This window comes from Megalobrama amblycephala, linkage group LG14 (genome assembly GCF_018812025.1).
Source record: "Megalobrama amblycephala isolate DHTTF-2021 linkage group LG14, ASM1881202v1, whole genome shotgun sequence".
In the NCBI taxonomy this organism is placed as follows: domain Eukaryota; kingdom Metazoa; phylum Chordata; class Actinopteri; order Cypriniformes; family Xenocyprididae; genus Megalobrama; species Megalobrama amblycephala.
In genome coordinates, this window is record NC_063057.1 from 2,176,983 (window position 1) to 2,190,163 (window position 13,181).

At 38.3% G+C, this 13,181-nt stretch overlaps 1 protein-coding gene across 1 annotated transcript; it reads left to right on the top strand.

The window, feature by feature from the left end:
* Positions 1-306: 306 nt before the first annotated feature.
* pik3cg (phosphatidylinositol-4,5-bisphosphate 3-kinase, catalytic subunit gamma) lies at positions 307-10,104 on the top strand. Its single transcript, XM_048155554.1, has 11 exons — positions 307-538; positions 2,717-4,710; positions 4,901-4,966; positions 5,050-5,275; positions 5,363-5,466; positions 5,980-6,126; positions 6,219-6,309; positions 6,408-6,538; positions 6,880-6,991; positions 8,871-9,028; positions 9,168-10,104. Exons 2-11 carry the CDS (start codon positions 2,725-2,727, stop codon positions 9,447-9,449), a joined length of 3,303 nt encoding a protein of 1,100 aa, XP_048011511.1. The 5' UTR covers positions 307-538; positions 2,717-2,724; the 3' UTR covers positions 9,450-10,104.
* Positions 10,105-13,181: the final 3,077 nt, after the last annotated feature.

The following is a 13,181-nucleotide window of genomic DNA, read 5'->3' on the forward strand; positions in this document are numbered from 1 at the left end:
TGCACAGTAAAATGGTCAAATGTTGCCATACAGGGTTAATGAAATGTCTAATATGGACAGAAACCTTTACTAGATCTTTAGATTTGCTTGCATCATTTTTTTGTTGAGTTGTTGACATGTAAACAACAAAAATAAATAGTCTAATAAGCAGTGCTTCGATACTTCAGTGATTGAACTCGATTTAAAATGCATTAAAACAACTTTTACATTTTAAATCCTCATCGTTATAAAATCTAAATCCCCTTTTGTCTATGCAAAACATATTTGCATTTTATAAAAAAACCCTAGATGTTATTCTAGAGGACAGAATGACCCGAAGTGTCAGTCAGGCCAATGGGAGCAGCAGCTGAAGCCGTGTGATCAGATGGAGAGAGGAGGGGAAACGCGCTTCTGTGACTGATCGAGTTTATTTTGCACTAATAACTGCTGCAATAAGAGCGGTTGAACTTGTATGTGGTCTGTACTGAGTTTTACTGCATCCATGTATAAGTATTTACTCGACCGCGTTCAGGGTCATCGGCTCTGCGTTTGCTGAACGGTGAGTTTTAATATTTTTCCGCTTATTTAAGGCAACCTTCCGGCAAAACCGTTACTTCTGAGCTGTCAGTGTTATGATTAGTTTGACTTATTATTTAGTGTAACAATGATGTTGCACCGTAGATAAATTACTTGTGTTTTTACTCTAAATATTATACTTTTCAGAGTGTTATTAAAGAAACTTCCGCGTTTGCGGTGTGTTTCTACAGCATGGAAATTTTCAAAGTTTCCTCTTGCAAATTGGCCAATGTAGGAAACAAATGGTTGGTTGCAATGAGTGACATTCGGTTTGCGTTATTCGTGAACTTTTCTGCTTTGCCAACTTTTGTTGTTTGGTTGTTTTTGAAGGGCTTAGCACATTTGTGCTTCCTGCTTTGGTGACTTCCTTTGCATATAGTGAACGATAACTCATATCAGATGGTAGATACTGTAACCCAGTAACAAGAATATATCTAAAGAAAACAAGGATATAAATAAAATGAAAACCTGTACTAAAGATTAAAAGCAACATTTGAAGCATGTATTTCACCTGCTATACAGCTAGAATAAATGCTGTTAAAGGGATAGTTCACCCAAAAATGAAAATTCTGTCATCATTTACTCACTCTAATGTTGTTCCAAACCTGAATTAATTTATTTCTTCTGTTGAACACAAAAGGAGATATATTTAAAGAATGTTTGTTGTTAACCAGACAGTTGATGATAGCCATTGACTTCCATAGTAGGAAAAACAATACTATGGAAATGGTTACCAACATTCTTTAAAATATCTTCTTTTGTGTTCAACAGAAGAAGAAAAAAACTTATACAGGTTTAGAACAACTTGAGGGTGAGTAAATGATGACAAAATTTTCACTTTGGGTGAACTATCCCTTTAAAGGATTAGGATGTCCATGTCTTTCTTTCTTCAGTTGAAAAGAAATTAATTTGATGAAAACATTCTAGGATTATTCTTCTTATAGTGGACTTCAATGGGCACCAAACGGTTGAAGGTCAAAATTACAGTTTCAGTGCAGCTTTAAAAGGCTTTAAACGATACCAGACGAGGAATAAGGGTCTTATCTAGCGGACATTTTCTTAAAAAATGTAAATGTATATGCGTTATATAAACAAATGATCGTCTTCCGAGTGCTTCCGCCAAAACCGCATTTTCGTATTCTTTAAAAAGCTTACGCCGTATGTCCTACGCCTTCCCTATTCTACTTACGGAACGAACACAGCGCCAGTTCTGTTTTTTTTTTTTTCCGTAAGTAGAATAGGGAAGGCGTAGGACATACAGCGTGAGCTTTTTAAAGAATACAGAAAGCGGAAGCACTTACAAAGGCGATAATTTGTGTTTATAAAGCATATACAGTTGTATTTTTTTTTTGAAAATGACCCAATCGTTTTGCTAGATAAGACCCTTATTCCTCGTTTGGTTTCGTTTAAAGCCACTTGAAGCTGCACTGAAACTGTAATTTTGACCTTCAACCATTTGGTGCCCATTGAAGTCCACTATAAGGAGAATAATCCTGGAATGTTTTCATCAAAAACCTTCATTTCTTTTCGACTGAAGAAAGAAAGACATGAACATCTTGGATGACATGGGGTGAGTAAATTATCAGGAAAATTTTATTTGAAAGTGGACTAATCCTTTAATGGAGTCCCATGAGTTTTTGAAGATCCAAAAAGTGCATCCATCCATCATAACAGTAATCCACATGACTCCAATGCCTTCTGAAGTGAAGCGGTGGGATTTTGTAAGAAAAATATCCATATTTATAACGTCTATTCTGACCTAAGCTTACGCTACGCATACGTCATATGTTGAGTCAGAGGTCACCCTCCGGACGTTGCCGGAAGCCAGTAATTATAGTTTATAAAGTTTTAAATATGGATATTTTATTTATTTCTTTGCTTCAGAAGGCATTTATTAATCATATGTATTACTTTTATGATGGATAGATGCGCTTTTTGGAGCTTCAAAAACTTGGGAACTATTCAATGCCATTACAAAGCTGGGAAGAGCCAGGATATTATTTAACATAACTCCGATTGTGTTTGGCTGAAAGAAGAAAGTCATATACACCTAGGATGGCTTGAGTAAATTATGGGATAATTTTAATTTTTGGCTGAACTATTCCTTTAAGCAGCCCTAGCCCTCTTTGTAAGAATATTGCTCTTTCTTTTACTAATTTAGCATTGGTTATGGAACAGCTAGCCAGTGATGATGAACCGCCAGTAGTTCGTAGAGAGGAAAACAAGAGGAGAAGAAGGAAGATGAAAGCTTTTACGTCAAACTCCGCTGTATCGATGGATCATATACCTGTTGAGTTTATACTTCCTACCACCAACAAAAACACCAAGACCCTAGACACTCTACAACTGGAAGTGACTGGAAATTGGACGGTAGAGCAGGTGAAGGTCCAACTTTGGCACAGAGCAGTGACCACTAAGGTATGCCCTGAGTTTTACCAAAAATACTCTCCAGACCACTGCATCCTGCTCTACCAGAAGAAGGGCAACTGGTATGAGATCTACGACAAGCAGCAGGTATTCCAAACCCTTGACTGTATCAGATATTGGAAAGCATTGAGAAAAGAGGTTGGGAAGATTCATCTGGTTGTAAGACCACAACCTACTGAGCATTCGCTTCAGTACCAACGGTTTCTGAACCACCTAATCGGATATGATGTTACAGATGTAAGCAACGTCCATGACGATGAACTGGAGTTCACACGAAGAAAGCTACTGACCCCTCGCAAAATCGAACTGTCTGATCGAGATCCCAAACTTTACTCGATGGATCCCTGGATGACTTCGAAGCCTCTCCCTGAGTACTTGCTCAGCAAAATAAGTAACAATCACATTCTGGTGGTGATACACAAGGACACAACAAGCCAGACCATTAAGGTGTCTATAGATGACACACCTGTTGGGGTTCTTCAGAGCTTCTTCACCAAGATCACTAACAAGAGAGCACTTTTAGGCATATCAGAAGATGTCAGTGTATCCGATTTTGTCTTGAGGGTTTGTGGACGAGAGGAATACCTATATGGCAACTGTGCCATCAAAGATTTCCACTGGATCAGACAGTGTCTTAAAAATGGTGAAGAGATCCATCTGGTTTTAGAGCATCCCCCAAACCCAGAGCAAGATGTGGTCCAAAAAGATGACTGGTCTCAGGTTGATGACTGCACCGGTGTCGCTGGTACTCACGAACAACTGACCATCACTGAGAAAGACCACGAGAAGGTGTTCACCATCTCCCTTTGGGACTGCAATCGTAAATTCAGGGTGAAGATCTTGGGGATTGACATACCAGTGCTACCGCGTAATTCCGAGTTGATTGTGTTTGTCGAGGCCAGTATTTTTCATGGACAACAGCTGCTGGCCCAAGAAAGGACAAACTCCAAACCCTTCACAGAGGAGGTGCTTTGGAACACCTGGTTGGAGTTCAACATAAAGATCAAGGACTTACCCAAAGGTGCCCGACTTAGCCTGCAGGTGTCGTGTGGAAAAGCGCAGACTCAAACATCCAAGGAAAACGAGTGCAAAAACAAGAGCCGCTTGCTCTACTATGTCAACCTGTTACTGGTGGACCACCGCTCCCTGCTCAGACAGGGGGAGTTCATCTTGCACATGTGGAAGATGCCCGAGAAGAATGAAGACAACAGCAGCGTTAATGCAGACAAACTTACGTCCGCAACCAACCCGGACAAGAACAGCTCCATGGCTGTTGCTATTCTCCTGGACAAGTACTGCTACCCTGTGGCTCTTCCCAAGAGCAAGGATTCTCCGGACTCGGAAATGGAAGGCGAGAGAGGGCAGAGAGAGATGCCCAATCATCTGCGCAAACAGTTCGAGCAGATTATTGCTACTGACCCCTTGCATCCACTCACCTCCGAAGATAAAGAATTGCTCTGGCACTTCCGGCAGGAGTGCATGAGGGATCCCAAAGCATATCCGAAGTTTCTTTCCTCCGTTAAGTGGGGCAAACAAGAGGCTGTGGCGATTACACACTGTCTTCTGGAGAGGAGCACCGTATGGGACCGAAGCATCCTTGATGTGGGTTTGGCTTTACAGTTACTGGACTGCCACTTCTCTGATGAAAATGTGCGCAGTATAGCCGTCCGGAAGTTGGAGACTCTGGGAGATGATGATGTCCTGCGGTACCTCCTGCAGCTTGTTCAGGTGAGCCTCGGGTGATGACTTGCAACATGTTATGGTTGGTTTTGCATAACTGCTCAGATATCTTAACTCAACATGAACAAAGAAACTTGAGCTGGCTATTAAAATCAGCAAGGGAATATTTACATAAAATTAACCACATAATGTTAACAGTATGGTATTTCATCTTTGTTGTTGATTATTTGTTTCATAGGCTGTAAAATTTGAACCGTACCATGACAGCGCGCTTGCCAGGTTCCTTCTCAAACGTGCACTTAGAGTAAGTCTGAACCTCATCCGTCTGCAGTTTTCAAAATGTTTTTTTTTTAGTTTAATTTGCCAACTCTTTACACTCCTTCGCAGAGCAAACGGATCGGCCATTTCTTGTTCTGGTTCCTGCGTAGTGAGATCGCTCAATCCATGCACTATCAGCAGAGGTATGCCGTAATACTGGAAGCTTACCTCCGTGGTTGTGGTGAAGCCATGCTGCAGGACTTCAAGAAGCAGGTGGAGATCACAGAGGCCTTGCAAAAAGTCACTCGTGAGATTAAGCAAATGTCTGCTGAAAAGTATGACGTTTCACCACAAGGTGATGACTACAGCCAGTATTTGTCCCTAGTGTTTTGCAATAGGCCAACTCTGTACATTGATATCTAATGTGGTGGGAACACTGTAGTTGTTATTCAGCTGCGCCAGAAACTGGAAGGTCTGCAGATGTCAGGGTTGCCGGACAGCTTTAAAGTGCCTTACGACCCGGGCCTACGGGCAGGGGCACTTGTGGTACGTAAAACTTTACAGTACTCTTCCATTTTAGTTGCTACTGAGCTAAAGTGCTTCTAGTTTTAAAGGAATATCTCAGGTTCAATACATGTTCAACTCAATCGACAGAATTTGATCTATTGAGACCTATTTTTGGAGGAAGTTTCTGATGTCATTAAAAAACAACATTAATTCTCTGTTAAAACTTGAACTGTAAAGTTGTTTTTTACTCTAAAATCATGTTAACGTGCATATTCCCTTGTGGGTATACCTTTGAAACAGTGAATATTTTAACATTTACTTTAATTGGCCCCATTGACTTCCATTGTCTATGATTGTAGGATGATTGTAAATTAATTTTTGTGGTGCAAGTGTTGTTTTGGTGCAAATGTTGTCAATTGAGCTTGACTTGTATTGAACATGGAACATTCCATTAATATCCTGTAAAAGCTGTAATAATATAGTAAGACCCAGTTTTTAAATGAATAGTCTTAGATAATGCACCCATTAAACAATGCACCATATTAATTGTAGATTGAACAATGCAAAGTGATGGCATCCAAGAAGAAACCCTTGTGGCTGCAGTTCAAACGAGCCGACCCCACCACCTTGTCAAGTGACACAATTGGGATCATCTTTAAAGACGGGGATGACCTTCGCCAGGACATGCTGATATTACAAGTACACGTGATCATTTAAATGCATGCTAGCAGTCATCACCCACATTACCAATGCTGTCTTTTAAATAGATGTTTTTTCTTTCTTTCTTTCAGATTTTACTAATAATGGAGTCTATCTGGGAGCTGGAATCCTTGGATCTTTCCTTGTTACCATACGGCTGCATTTCCACTGGAAATAAAATTGGTAATGGTGGTTGATGTGTTTAAAATGTTTGCAAACACTCTGCTATGAGTCAAAAATCATAACATTCTTGAACAATGTAAGGACTGTTCCTCTTCTAGGAATGATTGAAATAGTGAAGGATGCCACTACTATTGCTAACATTCAGCAAAGTACCGTTGGGAACACTGGAGCTTTTAAAGATGAAATCCTCAGCCAATGGCTTCGTGAAAAGTGTGTCAGTGAGGACAAGGTATGTTATTTCCATTCAAACAGTTGAATTTGTTAAAGAGGAAGGAAGCGCCTCACTTCCTGGAGTCTTGGTTTGAAGGCGTTTGCCTTTGTGGAGACTAGACATAGCACCTACACACATCCAGTGTGCTATTTTTAAACAGGCTCTCTTGACTCATATATGAACACCTGCGGGTTTGGTCAAGTTCAGGTTCTGATAAGGAGGTTAGGTCATACGTCAGACCTTTTCCTCGCTCGTTTGCATGTTTGTGTTTGCGTGATGCAAATGTGAAATAGGTCAGGCATTGGTGATATGTCATGTTTATGCTTTTGTTTTTTCCCATCCCCACACCACCTCTTCAGCACCAGCAGGCTGTAGAACGCTTTGTGTTCTCCTGTGGAGGGTATTGTGTGGCTACTTATGTCCTGGGCATTGGTGATCGTCACAATGACAACATAATGATCACAGAGACAGGTAATTATTGTTATTACAGTAACCTCTCTACTAAAATACAGCTGTTTAAAAGAATATTCCAGGTTCAGTACAAGTTAAGCTTAAACAACAGCATTTGTGGCATAATGTTGATTACAACAAAAAATTATGTCTACTCGCCCCTTTACAGCTCCAATTATACACAGGTTGTAAAATGCAAAAAGCTTTTATAAAATTGTAAGCTCCACATTTTAAAACCTCCAAAAATTGGCCCAGTTCGCTTGCATTCTAAGTGCTTCACAGTAACCATGCTTTTTAAAAGAAAACAAATCTAAAATATAGCTGCAAGCAGCTATTAAGGGGCCAAGCACAAAGAAGGCAAAATAAGTCATGCCAGCAGGGCTGGGAGAATCAGACCAACTGCAACAATGAGCATTTAAAGACTTATTAAGATTTTTTTTAGGCAAAATGGCTGAAAAATCATAAATACAATCACTAGTAATATGAATTAATGGTTTATCACTTTCAACCAATAGGTTGCGTTGTGATCAGAGTAAGATGACAATGACATGTGCAAAGTTTGGTGTCAATATGCCAAAGCATTGCAGAGATACAGCCTCAGAGTTGTTTTGGCATCATGCCATTAAAGGGATAGTTCACCCAAAAATGAAAATTTGATGTTTATCTGCTTACCCCCAGGGCATCCAAGATGTAGGTGACTTTGTTTCTTCAGTAGAACACAAATGATGATTTTTAACTCCAAACGTTGCAGTCTGTCAGCCGTATAATGTGGGTCAATGGGAACTTCTTTTATAAGAGTAAATAAAACTTGCTTAGACAAATCCAAATTAAACCCTGCGGCTCGTGACGACACATTATGTAATGTAATTTGTCGTGCATATACTTCAACGAGTGTTCGACATCACTTCCGCTGTCAGAGCGCGATCAGACCTCACTAACGGAGTGCTGAACGCAGTTGGACATAGTGGTGTTTTAGAGGTAAAAAGTGATATAAATTCGGTTTCTCGCACAAACCAATCGTTTTGTGTCTTAGGACATCAATGTGTTGTCACGTGCCGCAGGGTTTAATTTGGATTTGTCTATGCAAGTTTTATTTACTCTTATAGTAGAAGTTCCCATTGACGCGCATTATACGGCTGACAGACGGCAACGGTTGGAGTTAAAAATCATCATTTGTGTTCTACTGAAGAAACAAAGTCGCCTACATCTTGGATGCGCTGGGGGTAAGCAGATAAACATCAAATTTTCATTTTTGGGTGAACTATCCCTTTAAATTTGTTGATGTAGTATAAAAAATGGTTTCGTCTATCGACACAAAATCTCTAACATTTTGCCGGCATGGTCTGAAGATGATCCGACTTGAATTTGGTGAAAATCGGTCAAATGATTTTGGAGGAGTTCGAAAAAGTGGGTTTTAAAAGAAAAACAAAATGGTGGACAGGAAGATCGACCGACTATGGCAAAGTTGCCACTTTCATGATGGATACAGGGATTGCAGTCGGATCGTCTTGAGCCTAGGAATCAGAGGAAAAAATAATTTTGTTTCCCTTACGGTTGAAAAGTTTTCATAATTGTATTTGGACAGTTGGTGGCAGTTAGAGACTCCAAAATTGCCGTGGTTAATGTTCAGACTGTCCTCTATCAGTGTGCCAAATTTCATAACTTTCCCGCAAGCGGTTCTATGGGTTGCCATAAACTTCCAGAGTGGAAGAATAATATGAAGCACACTAACGATTACAAAAGGTGCCTACGCACCTAAATGACAATTATATTTTTTGTGCTAATTAAAATAATGCTGCAAACACTTGTGTTTGAGTTTAACTTGTATTGAAGCCTGAATATTCCTTTAGTCAATAATCACTTCAGGGAACAATAACAAAATGCATGTGTTTTCCACTAGGTAACCTCTTTCACATTGACTTCGGACACATACTTGGAAACTACAAGAGTTTCTTGGGGATAAGCAAGGAGCGAGTTCCCTTTGTGCTTACTCCCGATTTCCTCTACTTGATGGGCACAACAGGAAAAAAGAGCAGCCCTCATTTCCTCCAATTTCAGGTAGACACATACACTCTTAATATTTCACCTGTAAAGACAATTGGTTACACTTTATTCAGATGATCCACTTTAGACACTCTACTAAGTAACTTTGCAACTACATGTCAACATGCAAACATAATCTTCCTCATAAATGCAGGACGTTTGCCTGAGGGCCTACCTGGCTCTGAGACACCACACCAACCTGCTGATCATCCTGTTCTCCATGATGCTGATGACCGGCATGCCTCAGCTGACCAGCAAGGAGGACATCGAGTACATACGGGAAGCGCTGACGGTCGGACGCTCGGAGGACGAGGCCAAACAACACTTCTTGGACCAAATCGAGATCTGTCGAGACAAGGGTTGGACGGTGCAGTTCAACTGGTTCCTACATTTGGTGCTAGGCATTAAACAAGGTGTGGAGAAGCGTTCGGCTTGAAGACATGCAGTACTGCTAGTTCATGAAGTAAATCTGTGTCTTCATTTAAAAAAAAAATGAGACTTTTTCAAGTGTTCAATTGCTGTATTTTTAGATTTTTCTTTTTATAAACCTAAATTATATTCTTATTTAATGCATGCACATCGTGCATTGCTTTGATTTTAATGGATCTTGCAGTCTTGATTTTATCTTGCAAATTTTTTTTGTTTTGTTTTAGAGATTTGGTCATTTTGGATGCTAATAATAAGGCTTTAAATCAGAGAAGTTGTTAGTCTTGCATATGTTATCTGCATACATTTCAAGATGTTTTACCACTGGTCAATATGAAAATGGTTTTGGATTTTATATTGACATCATACAAACGTTTATTTATTTTTTAAATCAACATCATGGTTGAAATGCCCCAATCACATTATTTGTCTCTCTCGATTAATTTATTCTGGCTGAGTACTTGTCTGGTCATGTGATGTCAAATATTAAAAATGATAAAAATAAAGAGGCAGTGTAAACTATATTGATGATAATCATTGTTATTAACTGTTTAATATCTAACCCACTAGAGCACTGCTTTTATTATGTATGGACAACCTACATGTCAACATTAATTTTTTTTAAACATATATTTAACTTTATAATAAAATGCTTTGTAAATAAACAGTGTCATTATAATTCTTCATCTTAATTTATGCTTCTTCATGCAGTGGAGCACAAAAGAAGATATTTTGACAAAATATCTCTTTTTTTCCCCCTCCATACGATTTATTTCGATCCCATGGACTTTTAATATCTAAAACAGGTAAAATGTTTTTCAAAAACTATTCTTTTGTGTTCCAAAGAACAGAGGAAGTCATAGTTGGGAATCTCACAAGAGTGAGTAAATAATCGTCAACTATTACTTTGTCGTGTTGCCAATTACTTCTATATCACTGAACATGGACAACTGTTGACAGAGGTGAGGTTATTCTTTGTTCCATGTTGTAATTCCAGTTTTTCTCCATTCATTCCTAAGAGGAAGAATTTACTTTCCGCTTGTATTTTCCTACCAGAGAGAGCTGGAAGTTTCTATCTGCCCAAGAGGACTATTTGAAAATATCAAGTGTTTAGAATTAAATTCTTACATTAACGTGTGAATATAAACCTCTACATCCTCCTCATGTTGTCAACCTTGAAGTGAACAGCTTTCCTGTTTGTCTGTTGATAAGGATCACGTGATGGTCCCAGTATGGAAATCATGAAGAGGAACATTTCCAACGACGAAAAGCAGCTCATCAAAAGTTTGACGAAAACACAGATTTTTATGATTCTTTCAATCACATTAACATTTTCTCTACGTGTTAAAAACAGCATACTTACATTTTTTCAATGTAATGCTAGCTTGAACCCAGCTTACAGACCTTATTCAGAGACTTGTTTACAGTTTTTCTCAATTGTTTACACACAAATATTGGTACTTGAGACACAATGACCACAACATGTAACTCGTGCACCAACCCCCTGAACCAATTCTGCTAAACTACAAGCACAATTCCTGCTTTACACTCACATTGCAGTTCTAAAACACACTTTTTTCAAAACACTACACACAATTCTCTGCATTTGGCCATTCAAATATGCACACTGACTCATCACATGGGCAAACACCTGTCACACATTTTTACAATTAGCAAACAGAGCTTTAGCATAAAAGGGCAACAGGTGAGCTCTTCTGTTTTGGAGCAATGGATGCCAACAATGGAAACAGAGGCAGAGCAGCATAGTTTTTTTTTTTTTTTTACTGTAACTGTATACAGTAAATTCTTCTGTTGTTTTGTATGTATACCACTGTATGTGCAACTTTGCATTGGTTGGGATGTGCACTGTACATATTTGTTACCGTGTATTTGTGTGTATATGTATATATGTCAACACTCAACATGTGTGTGTATATATATATATATATATATATATACTACAAATATTTTACAACACACTTATGTATGTACTGTCTGTAGTAAGTGTAACTCTGAACCAAATAAAGACCAAAGTCATTATGATGAATGGAGAAGTGTTTTCCAATCATCATAGTGTTTTACATAGAGCACATCAGTGTTCAACTGGTTCTTATAAATGTCTATTCATATGATGGTTTGTGTGTGTCATTTGAAAACAAAATACCATTTTGAGAAGAAAGAACATTGTTTTGACTGTAAAGTTTCATTTTGCAGGAGAATTGAGGGGTTTTGCCCATTGTGTTTTTTGATTTGTGTGTAGAGTTCTGAGAGTATGAGGCATGCTTTCAGAAAATGTGTGTAAACAATCAAGAAAAACTGTAATGGCATCCGCTGTAAAAAGTTGTTCAGCTCAGGTTGTTTTAAGTTTTTTGTCTATTGAAATTTCTTGGAAAGATATTTTTTGGAGAAAAATCCAAAAACACATTACATAACTAGTACATTTACAACCCACTGAAGAGATGTATGTCTAGCCCAGTGTTGCCAAGTCCGTGGTTTTCCCGGGGAATTGGGCTACTTTTACACTGTTGCCGCGGGTTGTTTTTCATGTCAGCGGGTTGAATCGACCCAAAATAATGTGACATTTAGCTCCTGGAATGTGATTTTACCAGGGGATTTTACCAACATTTGATAGAAAACACTTATTTAAAAATAAAAAAGACAATAATTACCACTTTAACCAGCAGGTGGCGGCAAAGTAGCATTTATTTGCACATATATCAGCCATTTCCTCTAATCGTTTTTTTCATTTAGTTTTCGACTAAAATATTAAACATGATAAAATAACTAGGTTTTAAAATACATTTTGTCAATGTGAAGTATGAAGTACTCAAAATCTCATGAAAAACAATAACTTTTCTTGTGAATGAATGACACAGAAAGCGAGCACCGCGCTTTCCCTTTATAATCACATCGATCAATGATTTCAGCACACTTGTAAAAACACACATTTTATTAAATTATCTAAAGTGTGCAATAAATATTTAATTTTTGAAGCTTTTTTCACAAGTGTGAAAACTGATGGTCGAATTGAATTTAGCTGAGGAGGAACACTGAGGTACGTCTTTATTGATTTATTTTTTATGCTGTCTTACATTTGAATAACTAAATTAATGCTATGCCTGTCTATTCAAGTGTCTATATTCTGATTATTACACTACTGATGCTCAACACACCAGCAAATGACACCAGCAAATGGTCTAGCCCTCACAGCCTCGCTTTCATTCCCGTTAATCAATCAAAGATGACGCTGCTGTGAATAAGGTCAACAGGGAACGTTCTGGCAAAGTTGTCTGAACACGACAAAATGTTAGCACAAAAAAATTATCTCATGGTACTTTTTTGTCATGAAACGTTTGTCAAACATTTTTAAATGTTATTAGTTTCAGAATGTTCAGGGAACATTCAAAAGTATAAATCCCGAAGTTTTTGCAAAATGGAATGTTCTCTTAAAGTTCACATAACCAAGAAAAAACATTAAGAAATAACATTTTCAAAGAATGTTAGCAACATGTTCTTAAAACATATTTTTTGTTAGCTAGGAAGAGTCTTATAATGACAGATTTTTTGCAGTGTCTTTGTGATGTTATTGACTTCTCTGTTTCCGTCAACTCTGGACTTCCTGTGTTTGTTGGTTTCACGCGTCTTCACACCTTGATTGCAAAAAAGGCAAGTCATAGTGGGCCACTTCCCCTAATTAGTACGGTCTTAATATTATTATTACCATTGTTCATTTGACTAAACA

Coding starts and splice junctions, on each gene's coding strand:
- pik3cg (XM_048155554.1), top strand. CDS start 2,725: ATGGAACAGCTAGCCAGTGATGATGAACCGCCAGTAGTTCGTAGAGAG. Junction 5,276..5,362: donor GTATGACGTTTCACCACAAG/GTGATGACTACA, acceptor GGAACACTGTAG/TTGTTATTCAGCTGCGCCAG. Junction 6,127..6,218: donor AGGACATGCTGATATTACAA/GTACACGTGATC, acceptor TCTTTCTTTCAG/ATTTTACTAATAATGGAGTC.